Here is a 13,051-nt window from a genome sequence, read left to right as displayed (position 1 = left end):
AGTCCTAGTTAAATGAAAGGGCTTCTTGCTGACTGAGTGCTGTTCCTTATTCAGACAAATATTCAGTTATTAATCAAGTTCTTTTTCAGTTTTTGTACAAAAAACTCCTGTTGTATTTTAGACAAAAATCTAACAGGATTAAAAATCTCGAAATCTAATATGCTCAATAAGTTTAAAGGGTACTTTTTTCATTTTGCTAGCAAGAGTAATTTCAACTATTTTATCTTTTTTTTAAAAATAAATAAAAACGTCACTTAAAAAAATTAATGAAAAAAACAAAAAACAAATATGTAACAAGAACAAAATATTGAAATTTTTCCTTATTGATAAAAATGCTATTGATGTTTTCAGTAACATTGTATTTAATTTAATGTTTTATTAATGAAACAGAGCTTTAATGCATTTTTTAAAAATTTTTTTAAGGTCCTGTATCAATGCTGGATTTGAAATCAAGTGCAATATATAAATTTTTACCTAGCAGCATTACAGGTAATAATTTGCTTTGAAATGTAGTTTTTTTTTTTTTTTAACTCAGATTGTTAAACAGAAATAATCATGAAAACAATCATTGATCATTTTCACTCTGTATTATATAGGCGAGAAACTTTACAAAATTACAATGGGGATTGACTAAAGATAGTCAGCATTTGGAAGAAACAAATTTCTTGAAATTATGATCTTGTATGCATTTTATAACCAGCGTTGAATAGTCAACCTAATTTTTTAGGTTAATGACTACTAATGTTCAATTCCGTAGCCTTGTAATTTTGAACCCAATCCAAAAGACAAGTGAATTCCTGGATCAAGTATTGGGAGAAATGTGCCTTCTTGAGGACTGTTTGATGCAACTAACCCACATTTGCATTGCATGGACGAGAAAGCTACGAAAACCTTCCAGGGTTAGCTTGATGGCAAGGAGACTCTAACCCATGATCCATCTACCATTAAGGATATTTTACGTCTGCACAGTGCTCCGTGCTAGCCGGATGTGGTATTCGTATCGAGCAGGCATTGTTAGGATTCAAACGTGGTTCACTTCATTTGAAGGTGAATGCTCTATCCTCCGACCCATCTTGGCTCAGTCTTGCATGTAGTGGCTAATCGCCTATTTTTTTCTCGCATAAAAGGAATATTATCACAAAGAATCATACACCGAATTTTAGAGTGTGTGAAAATTCCACATTTTTAAAAATTACGGCTTTGAGAAATTCGTCATGACTAAGGCAAACTGATTAATTTCTTGGGATTATTGATTCACAGTCACAAATATACTCTTCCTTTGATCATGTTTTTCTCGCATTATTTACTTATTGATATCATTTTTCAAAAAATATCTTTAAGCCGGTGTAGTTATTTACAATTACAAGATAAAAAAATTTTTAATAGAATTTAGAACATTTCATTGATACTGAAAGTATTTTTCAGATTTCCGACCCATTTTAACGACTTCTCTTGAACAATGTGGAATTGAATTTCTTCAATCAAAGTGCACTAGTTGGCTTCAAGAGTAAGTTTTTTTTTTTTACTTAAGTTAGTTTTAATTTAAGTCACCAATATATCTTGGTGAACAGATAAATTTATGATCTTGGTATGACAGTAAAATTTGACATGATGAGTAGTGTTTTAAAAAATTTCTTAAAAGTGCTTGTTTTTTGTTTTCATTTTTTGAAAGCCCATAAAGGTGCATTTTTCATTGGGTGTTTTTAGAAAGTGCCTAATTTTCCTTTTTAGGGAATAAGATTTTTTTCTTTACTGTGTCGATTTTCTGCATATTACGCAGAAACCTGGTTTTCACATTGCTCTATTCAACATTTTCACAATTAATTCAGCCACAATCTATTTTGGCTTGTCGTCGGTGCGAAACATGTAATAGCACCAATCCTGTTACATGTTTCATTAAATAATTGTTGAGTCCGCAGGTGTGTCTACTGAGCTGTTATTGGTGAGATTCTTGCATTCTCATGTGCAATTCGGCTGCACTTTGCAAGATATTCTCAATTTCAGGCCTCTGAAATCAAATGGGAAAATCTCTCAATCTTTTTATGGTGGCTAATCAAAAAAATTATTCTTTGTCTAAAACTAGTTTTTTTTTTTTTTTTTTTTTTTTTTTTTTTTTTTTTTTTTTTTTTTTTTTTTTTTTTNTTCAAATAATGGTATTTATACATTTATTTATATGTTTCATTAAAAAAGTGCTTTTAGTTAGCAATTTTAATAGTATTTATACTTTTCTAGGTTTGGAGAGAAATTTATTGTATAATTCTCTAACGAAATTAATAAGTTCCAAAGAACCAGGTAAGTAAACTTATTGCACATCTAATTTATTGTACTGCTAAGTCTTTATAGTGAGGTTCCTATTCACAATTTTGGCTGAGAAACTGATTGTTAAATGTGGCACTGCGCAATGTATCATCACTCTAACATCACGATGTTTCTTTACACTAATATTTTGCATTTGGTGTGGTGTTATTTTAAATTCTTACACTTTTTGATTGATAAGTTTTCTTGAAATAAACTCAATCCTCAGTTACCTTACAAAAAAATGCTATAATTCGTCTAATTATCAATAAATTATCTGTTTTATTTTTAAAAAATCATTAAATCACAACAAGGACCTGATAAATTTTAAAAAAAAAAATTCACTAACTTGTCCAGGAGGGGGGTTTGCAACAAACATTAATCTGCCGCTGCTTAGGGCAGTAAATAAGTAATTATGAGTATAAAAATCAAAATTAAAATGCGTATTGAGATCATTCATAAAAATCTTCATAAACAAAAATATAAAAACTTTGCTGATGAATTGAGAAAGATTAAAAACTTAGGAACAGCTGGCACTATAATGCACGTAACATCCCATTCATCCCTTATCATAAGTTTAATTCATTACTATCAATAAAAAAAAAGGGGGAAAGCTGTTTGTGCGAGTGTACGGTCATCCATTTTTTAGTCGGGGAAAATGCTCATCGCTCGCACTTGTAACTGTCATTGCGCTTTTAGAAATAGTATTCATTGTCATGCGTTGTAGATAACGTAAAACACCGCACATATCTTGGTAAATCGCAATTGATGCTTTGAAAAATTGCTAATCCAAACATCGGATTGACGATGATTACATAACATCGAAATTTTCCAATGTGTCACCCAGTCCTAGTTAAATGAAAGGGCTTCTTGCTGACTGAGTGCTGTTCCTTATTCAGACAAATATTCAGTTATTAATCAAGTTCTTTTTCAGTTTTTGTACAAAAAACTCCTGTTGTATTTTAGACAAAAATCTAACAGGATTAAAAATCTCGAAATCTAATATGCTCAATAAGTTTAAAGGGTACTTTTTTCATTTTGCTAGCAAGAGTAATTTCAACTATTTTTTTTTTTAAATAAATAAAAACGTCACTTAAAAAAATTAATGAAAAAAAAAAACAGTTCAATTTACTTGCAGTCAGTAACTTTGCAGTGTCGACTTTATTGCCTGAAAGGGAAAAGTACCGTTTAAAGTTATATGGAATTTTGGGGAGAAACACTTTATTATATGCAGGACAATATGAAAATTAATTTTTTATTAAATTTAAAAAAATGTTTTAAAAAATATTTGAAGAATAAAGAGCAAATATTTTTAATTCCTGATTAGTTTTCTAACTTAAAGCTAAAGATGGAGGATTTAAAATTATCTAAGATATAACATGATATTATGTAGCTTCTAGTTCAAAACGTTTGCATCAATCCATTTAATTTTTTATAAATGAAACATTTAAACCAAAATAGGAAATATTTAATTGTGTTATCAAATACCTAATTATTCAGCCAATATAACAGGGTTGCCACTCCACAGGGAAAACCTGGAAAATACAGGGAATTTAAAAATCACCTGAAATAACAGGAAAAATGCAGGGAATTTTGTTTCTTATTTTTGTCTTCTAAAAATTGGTGACCACTCATAGCAATAGGATATTTAACCACAATATTTCAGCTATACTAAACTATTTCATTTACTATGGCATTATTTAAGTATGTATAGCTGTTTTTCCAGCAATTAAAACTAATAATAGCTCACACAGATTTGATTGGCAGCCCTGTACAAGTACCCAACAGATTTAATTTTGTAATATTTGTCTTCTACATATATTTAACAAGAACAAAATATTGAAATTTTTCCTTATTGATAAAAATGCTATTGGTGTTTTCAGTAGGATTGTATTTAAATTAATGTTTTATTAATAAAACAGAGCTTTAATGCATTTTTTTAAAATTTGTTTAAGGTCCTGTATCAATGCTGGATTTGAAATCAAGTGCAATATATAAATTTTTACCTAGCAGCATTACAGGTAATAATTTGCTATGAAATGTAGTTTTTTTTAAACTCAGATTGTTAAACAGAAATAATTATGAAAACAATCATTGATCATTTTCACTCTGTATTATATAGGCGGGAAACTTTACAAAATTACTAGGGGGATTGACTAAAGATAGTCAACATTTGGAAGAAACAAATTTCTTGAAATTATGATCTTGTATATATTTTAGAACCAGCGTTGAATAGTCAGCCCAATTTTTGGGTTAACAACTACTAATGTTCAATTCTGTATCCTTGTAATTTTGAACCCAATCCAGAAGACAAGTGAATTCCTGGATCAAGTATTGGGAAAAATGTGCCTTCTTGAGGACTGTTTGATGGAACTAACCCACATTTGCATTGCATGGAGAAGGAAGCCATGAAAACCTTCCAGGGTTAGCTTGATGGCAAGAGGACTCTAACCCATGATCCATCTACCATTAGGGATATTTTACGTCTGCACAGTGGTCCGTGCTAACCGGTTGTGGTATTCGTATCGAGCAGACATTGTTAGGATTCGAACGTGGTTCACCTCATTGGAAGGCGAATGCTCTATCCTCCGACCCATCACGGCTCAGTCTTGCGTGTAGTGGCTAATCGTCTATTTTTTTCTCGCATAAAAGGATTATTATCACCAAGAATCATGCACCAAATTTTAGAATGTGTGAAAATTCCACATTTTGAAAAATTGCGGCTTTGAAAACTTTTTCATGACTAAGGCGAACTGATTAATTTCTTGGGATTATTGATTCACAGTCACAAATATACTCTTCCTTTGATCATGTTTTTCTCGCATTATTTACTTATTGATATAATGTTTCAAGAAATATCTTTAAGCCATTGTAGTTATTTACAATTACAAGATAAAAAAAAATTTTAGTACATAATAATGCAATTTAGAACATTTCATTGATACTGAAAGTATTTTTCAGATTTCCGGCCCATTTTAACAACTTCTCTTGAACAATGTGGAATTGAATTTCTTCAATCAAAGTGCAGTAGTTGGCTTCAAGAGTAAGTTTTTTTTAAATTTTTTCTTTTACTTAAGTTAGTTTTAGTTTAAGTCACCAATGTATCTTGGTGAACAAAAAAAATTTTTTTTTTGGTACGACAGTAAAATTTGACATGGTGAGTAGTGTTTTCAAAAAATTCATAAAAGTGCTTTTTTTTTGTTGTCATTTTTTGAAAGCCCATAAAGGTTAATTTTTCATTGGGTGTTTTTAGAAAGTGCTTAATTTTCCTTTTTAGGGAATAAGATTTTTTTCTTTACCATGTCGATTTTCTGCATATTACGCAGAAGCCTGGTTTTCACATTGCTCTATTCAACATTTTCACAATTCATTCAGCCGCAATCCATTTTGCCGTGCCCCTGGGTCCGAAACGTGTAATAGCACCAATCCTGATACATGATTCATTAAATAATTGTTGAGTCCACAGGTGTGTCTACTGAGCTGTGATTGGTGAGATTCTTGCATTGTCATGTGCAAGTCAGCTGCATTTTGCAAGATATTCTCAATTTCAGGCCTCTGAAATTGAACCGGAAAATCTCTCGATCTTTTTGTGGTGGCTAATCAAGAAAATTATTCTGTGTCTAAAACTAGTTTTTTTTTTATCATGTAAAGTGTTTGAAAATTAGTTTGCATTTTGTTAATGTATATAGTGCTTAAAAATATTTTTTAAGTGCTTAAAAAGTACTTTAAAGGTGCTTATNTTTTTTTTTTTTTTTTTTTTTTTTTTTTTTTTTTTTTTGTTCAGAGATTTGGCTACACACCCTGATTTGAAATTCTCTAAGCAGTAGAGGAAGTTTGAAAAATACAGTTAGCACAAAAATTAAATTGCTAAAAATGCGAATTTTTCATATTTTTATTTATTTTTTACATTATTTATCTATTTTTTCTTATTTTTTGCATAGCCAGGGAAATTATTATTAAAAGCAAATAATAGTAGTTCAATTGAGTAAATCCTTAAACTTACTGGACACTTTTCATTTTTGGCATTTCTCTTAAGATTTTTTGAAAAATATGAATTAAACTGTTCTGTAACTTAAGGAATATTAAGATTCTGATATCTTAATAAAATTTAAGTCATGAGTAAAGGACCAGTAACAGATTAAGAACCACACAAAATAATTTGGAACTTTCTATGGCATAAATTGAAATTAGTCTTTGACTTTTATATATATATATTTATATGCATTATGTTTATTTGGTTTCATAAATCTAACTATTCATATTTTCCAGGTGACATTTCTTTTAAAAATTTTAGTTTTACTCTGTGTATTGAACACAGACAAGGCCAACTAATCTGCTTTGAGTTGAGTTTCTCAGTTTTAAAATTTTTACTCTGTGCAATCTATGGGATATTTAAGGATGCTATTTCAGCTATACTTAACTATTTCATTTTCTTATAGCATTAAGTATGTTCAGCTGTTTCTTTCTTTTCTCTTAAGATTTTCCATCAATTAAAACTAATATGGTTAGCCAAATATAGCTCACACAAGAGCATAATAATTGTTGTTTTTCTTCTTAATGTATTGTGTGTAATATATATGTACAGGGACAGCATAGAAATTTTTTTTTCCAGATTTGAGTGCAAACTGTATTGGGTAATGTATTTAATTGTTTAGTAGACATTCAATTATATTCTTGGTTCTTAATTTTGTTTCTTACAGAATCAAAGTGAATCTTCAGTCAGATTTGGGGACATTGTTAAATTATGTTAAGTCAGTGAAAAGTTTGTCCTTGATTAGAGAGGCATTGTTTGAAAATTTGTGTGAGGTAAAGATTTTATTTTTACTCATTAAGGACTTGTTTCTTAACTCTTCAAGTTACAAGTTCCTTATATTCCTAGATCTCAGTTTCTTTTTTCAATTCCTACTATTAGTTCACACTCTCCCTATATATTGTTCAATTTTTCAATTGTTAATAAAATACTTTTTATTCATGCACTCAAGTTCAAATACACTTTTTTTTAAACTTGTAGTGGATGATACTTGATGTTAATACAGTTTTTTCAAATACTAATTCATTCATTAAATTTAATTAATTTTAGTTTTATAAGAGAAAAATTATAATAATTTAATGAAAAGTAACTAAAATAAAATTTTTCCTTGTTGACCTAAGTAGGAATTGAAATAATTTTTTTTTTTTATATTACTTGTTTTTAAGTATGTGGAATGTTTTATGTACTTGTATAAATATGTACACATGTTTAAAGAAGTTCACTTACTTAACTGAATTAAGTCGAAACCTGTTTTAGCGAATTCCTAGGGACCGAAGCAATAACGAAAATTTGGTATACCGATGCTGAGAATTTCAATGGGAACCAAAATGATTTCTTTACCAAGTAATTTTCTTGTATAAAAAAGTAATAAATATTGCATTTAATTACAGATTTAATCTAATTGTACTCTACGTGTAGAAAAAATCAAATCAATATTTTAAAAGCTCACAAAAACAATTAAATTAAACGGAACAATTAATTTATTATCACTTACCTATCTGAAATTGCGTAATACGTAATTTTTTTCTGTACAAATGATTTAGAACTATCAGAAATTACAAACTCCTCCAAATTATGCGCGTTTTCAAACAGCTGAACTGGAAAATAACTCGATTGGAGAGCCACTATTCACTCTATTTTGACTCACTCACTCTGTTTTGAAGATGAAAAAATATTTAAATTTTGAAATCATTGTGTACTTTTGAACAGTGGAAAAGTGTTTTGATCATGGAAAAGAAATGAAAATCATTGCTAATTTCCACCTTCGTTAAAACAGATTACGAATTTCAAAAGATCGGTATTTTTAATCCATTGTTTCTATGGAGTTTTCATTTGGGAAAATATTCGTTACATTGAAATTTTNTATAAATATGTACACATGTTTAAAGAAGTTCACTTAATTAACTGAATTAAGTCGAAACCTGTTTTAGAGAATTCCTATGGACCAAAACAATAACGAAAATTTGGTATACCGATGCTACGAATTTCAATAGGAACCAAAATTATTTCTTTACAATGTAATTTTCTTATGTGAAAAAGTAATAAATATTGCATTTAATTACAGATTTAATCTATTTGTACTCTATGTGTACAAAAAATCAAATTAATATTTTAAAAGCTCACAAAAACAATTAAATTAAAAGGAACAATTAATTTATTATCACTTACCTATCTGAAATAACGTAATACGTAATTTTTTTCTGTACAAATGATTTAAAACTAGTAGAAATTACAAACTCCTCCAAATTAATCAAACAACTGAACTGGAAAATCACTCTATTGGAAAGCCACGTGTATTTTTATTTCTTCAAACATGAATATGTTGGAGTTTCAGGGTGGTTCGCTCCAAGTGATTCGTCTTTTCTGACATGTCCCTTTCGTATCTTATATTTTGAAGATGAAAAAATATTTAAATTCTGAAATCATTATGTACTTTTGAACAGTGGAAAAGTGTTTTGATCGTGGAAAAGAAATGAAAATTGTTGCTTATTTTCACCTTCGTTAAAGCAGATTACGAATTTCAAAAGATCGGTATTTTTAATCCATTGTTTCTATGGAGTTTTCATTTGGGAAAATATTCGTTACATTGAAATTTTTGCTATTTCGGATTTTGCTAAAACTGGATTTGACTGTCTTATGATTACTCTCAATTATTGAAAACTGTTTTGAAATACTGTAAAGCTAAAATGTAATGCAATGTGTAAACAAAATTAAAAACTGATTTTGTTTCTTCTTTAAATGATCACTTTTTTTTTTTAAATTTTGAGTTTGGTTCTCTAAACTCACATCCAGCCATTAACCCTTACAGCAATTTTAGCGTGGCCCCAGTTGGGTTCAAAATTGGCTCAAAATATGTCCAATAAGAACATGCACCGAGGGACCAATATTGGGAGGTCTAGATTTTTTAATATTGGTCCTAGAATGGCCTATATAGGGCCTACTTTATCCAATATAGAACCTACATTTTCTAAATAATGGTTACAAAATATTGGGTGAAGCTGACAATTCTATATAAGACCAATATTGGTTGTGAAGTGGTTGTAAGATATCGCGTGAATCAAAAAATTCCTTATAGGGCCAATATCGGAAAAATAAAGGCCTTTTGAATCCTTACTCAGCCAAGATTCATGAATAATATTAGCTCAATGAGGGGCCAAACTATTTTGTTGCCAGAGAAACTATCAGTCAATGATAGGATGAACATTAAAATAAAAAAATTTCAGTCTCGTCTTATTCGACGAATGGCTATTAAAAAAGTTAACATACTTCAATATATGTTTAATTTTTTTATCATATTTTTAGATCGAGGAGTGGGACATGATATGCAGTGCTCTACTGAACAAGTCATTCTCAATTTGGGATTTTTTTCTGAAAGACTGTTTCTTGAAAAGTATTGAGGTAATGCAACCATTGTTGCAAACTACTTACATTTTTTATTAATAAAAATAGAAATATTGTTTGAAAGAAATATACAGACAGGGTTGCCACTCCACAAGGAGAATTGGGAAAACCTGGAAAATATAGGGAAATCACCTAAAAGAACAGGAAATTTTGATTTTTTCTATATGAACTGGGTTGCAGGGAATTTTGTTTCTTATTTTCGTCTTTTAAAAAGGGTAACCACTCAAGGCGCAATCTATGGGATCTTTATTATAGGATGATATTTCAGCTATACTAAACTATTTCATTCACTATAGCATTATTTAAGTATGTTCAGCTGTGTTTCCAGCAATTAAAACTAATAAATGTAGTTAGCCCAGTATAGCTCACACAAGTGCTCAGGAATTGTTGTGTTTCCTCTAAATATATTGTGCATAATATGTACGAGGACAACATGGGGATTTTTCCCCCCTGATTTGAGTGACAACCCTGTCAGATGAATTATGAGGTGAAGATTTTATGCAGGAGTGTCTGATCGCACGAACAAGGCACACAAAAAAATTCAGATAACCATGGGGAAATTTTTGGTCTAATTAAAAAAAGATGCTACAAAATTTTTTATTGTAAAAAAAAAAAAATTTGCTCTTAAAATTTTTCTCAGTTAATAAGAATGAAATGGGAAATTTTCTCTGCCGAAAAAATCTTACGAGAAAGAAAGGCAAAGATTGCTTTGACAGAGTAGACAAAAGTGAAATAATATGATTGCATTAAAAGAGAAATACTAGTTTCTATTATGTTAAAAGAAAAGGTGCATTTTTCATTATGTTAAATATCATACAAATAAATTTATATGCCAATGCATTTGCTTAAAAGTTTGAATTTCTGAAGTTTATAAGTGGTATCTTAAATTTATTCTTATAAATTATCACTATTTCAGTATATTTTGATATAATATTTCAGTATTCAGTATATAATTATCTAAAATCAAATGAATTTTTTTTCTTTTTTAGAGAAAAAATTATTATCGAAAGATTTTATAACTGTACAAACTTTCTAAAATAGTTATTGTAACTCAAAAAAAAAAAATAATAATTAAATAAATAAATAAAAAAATGTAATTTTCGGCATCCTTGGTTTTATGTATACAAAGACAGGCTAATCCGATTGATTCACGATTTTATTTTCCTATAATTTAAAAAACTGCAAGACAATATACTACAAAACATGTTTATTAAGGGATTAATTAGCTCTTTCAATTTTTGCAGTCCTTATTTCGTCTTTTTTCCCTCTCATTGTTTAATAGTTCTTTTGGGTTTTTTTTAACAGTTATTATTTTTTGCTAGTTATTAATTGCTAATGTTTTTTTTTATTTATTTTTTTTACACATTTTATTTTTTGTGATTCCTTTTTAACTTGTATTTTGTAAATTATTGATTGTTAGCTTGTTTTTTCATTGTTTTTTTTGTTAGTTATCCTTTGTTGATTTATTTTTATAACTATTAATTGCATAGCTTATTTTAATTGTTAGCTATTTCCTTTTGTATGTTAATATTTAGTTTGATTTCTTTTGTTAATTAAAAATTTTAATAGTCATTAAATTTCCTGCTTATTTTAACATTTTAAGATTGTCAGAGACAAGTCTGTCACTGACAAAACCCTTTAAGCATAAAAAAATTATAAAAAGTATATATATATAATATTATATATGTACTTTTCTTTAATTTAAACTTTACTCATAATTAAAAAAGAGCATTATAATTTTTACTATGTCATTTTTAAAATTTGGCAGTACTTTTTAAGAATTTGGCGGCACAAAAAAGTGCAGTGGCTCAGTGATAGAGAATCACTGATTTAGGGTTTAACCAATTCTTGAACTTCAGTTTAAGGATCCCTTTAAAAACGGGTTGTTTTTAATTTTAAAAGTTAAATAGTCTGAATTAAACTAGTCATACTTTAAAAAAAATTCAAAATTTTAGTAAAACCTCTTTAAGTTTTGAAATTATTTTTCCTTACTGCAATAAAACAATTTTGTATAGCATATACTAATAGTATTTTTTCGAAAATAGGTATAAACAGTGAATTATGTTCTTCGTAATAATAAAGCATAAACATAGAAACTGAAATATCTTTTGTTCATTAAAGTAATTAATAATAAATCAGACTAATAATGTTTCTCAAAACACTGAAGGTTGCATTAATAATACTGCTAAATAATAATAACAGATATTTAGTGCCCTTTCAGACACTGTGCCAAGGGCCCCCTCCCTGTACATAACATTAAATGCCAATACAAAATTTAACTTAATACATTTAATTTTTTGTGATTTTTGTTTAATTTTTTGAGTCCTAGTGAATTATAGGTATAATCCCAGTGAATTATGGGTAAATAAACAACTTTTAAGCTTATTTATTTCTTTGTTTGCCATCAAATTTCAAAATTCTCAAAAGTGTGCCACAGCAAGTAAAAAAAAAAAAAAGTTGAGAATCACTGGTTTAATAGATTGTTTTATGGTAGCCCTGTTTCTAAATTAAAAAGTCAGAATATTACAATGAAAGATTATTGAAGTCTTATTTATATTGTTATCATTTGAAGGATATCATTAGTGAAAGTGTTCTGAATGCGGGTGAGAACTCTCAAAGAAATATCGAGAAAACCTTAACTGAAATCGGCTGTGAAACTACCAGGTAATGACATCCTTTTCAACGTATTGTTTTCTTTTTTTGCTTTTACTGGAAAATTAAAATTTTAATTTGTTGTTAGGAATTTCTCAGAAAGTTATTGTTTTTTATCTACATATCATAGGTGCCAACTCTCCTACTTTTTTTGTTGAAGGAGGCTCTGTCAATACAGGGTTGCCACTCCACAGGAAGAATAGAGAAAACGTGGAAAATGCAGAGAATTTAAAAATTACATAGGAAAATGCAGGGAATTTTTAGTTTTTCTTTACAAACTAAGAAAATACAGGGGTTTTTTTTTATTTTCGTCTTTTAAAATATGGTGAACTCTTAGAGCACAATCTATAGGATATTTAAGGAAGATATTTCTGCTATACTGAACTATTCCATTTACTATAGCATTATTTAAGTATGTTCAGAGCTGTTCCTTTTTTTTCTCTAAGTTTTTCCACGATTAAAATTAGCATAGTTAGCCCATTATTATAGCTCATACAGGAGCAAAGTAATTCTTACCCCTTAATATATTGTGTATAATACGTTTAGGGTAAATACAAATTTGAGTGACAACACTGTATGATTTTATATCATAGGTGCCAACTCTCCCTTGTTTTGTTTTTTTAGAAGAAGGATCCTTAAATACCATTCCTTGAACTCTCTTAAATTATGCTA

At 28.7% G+C, this 13,051-nt stretch overlaps 1 protein-coding gene across 6 annotated transcripts in view; it reads left to right on the top strand.

Annotated features, from left to right (window-relative positions):
• LOC107444406 (conserved oligomeric Golgi complex subunit 1) overlaps positions 1 to 13,051 on the top strand; it is a 53,205-nt gene that overhangs the window by 15,401 nt on the left and 24,753 nt on the right. For 5 of the 6 annotated variants that reach the window (XM_071180941.1, XM_071180944.1, XM_043048829.2 and 2 more), the window contains exons 13-17: positions 424 to 489; positions 1,426 to 1,507; positions 6,996 to 7,101; positions 9,629 to 9,724; positions 12,300 to 12,391. In XM_071180941.1, coding sequence (XP_071037042.1) covers positions 424 to 489; positions 1,426 to 1,507; positions 6,996 to 7,101; positions 9,629 to 9,724; positions 12,300 to 12,391 — 442 coding nt within the window. Of the gene's footprint in view, positions 1 to 423; positions 490 to 1,425; positions 1,508 to 2,232; positions 2,293 to 4,250; positions 4,317 to 5,256; positions 5,339 to 6,995; positions 7,102 to 9,628; positions 9,725 to 12,299; positions 12,392 to 13,051 lie in introns of all 6 variants that reach the window. The other variant, XM_071180942.1, reaches the window with a different exon arrangement.

The sequence above is a fragment of the Parasteatoda tepidariorum genome, chromosome 5, assembly GCF_043381705.1.
Source record: "Parasteatoda tepidariorum isolate YZ-2023 chromosome 5, CAS_Ptep_4.0, whole genome shotgun sequence".
NCBI classification, from domain to species: domain Eukaryota; kingdom Metazoa; phylum Arthropoda; class Arachnida; order Araneae; family Theridiidae; genus Parasteatoda; species Parasteatoda tepidariorum.
The sequence above is the reverse complement of the archived record's forward strand: the minus strand, read 5'-3'. Positions and strand labels throughout refer to the sequence as shown.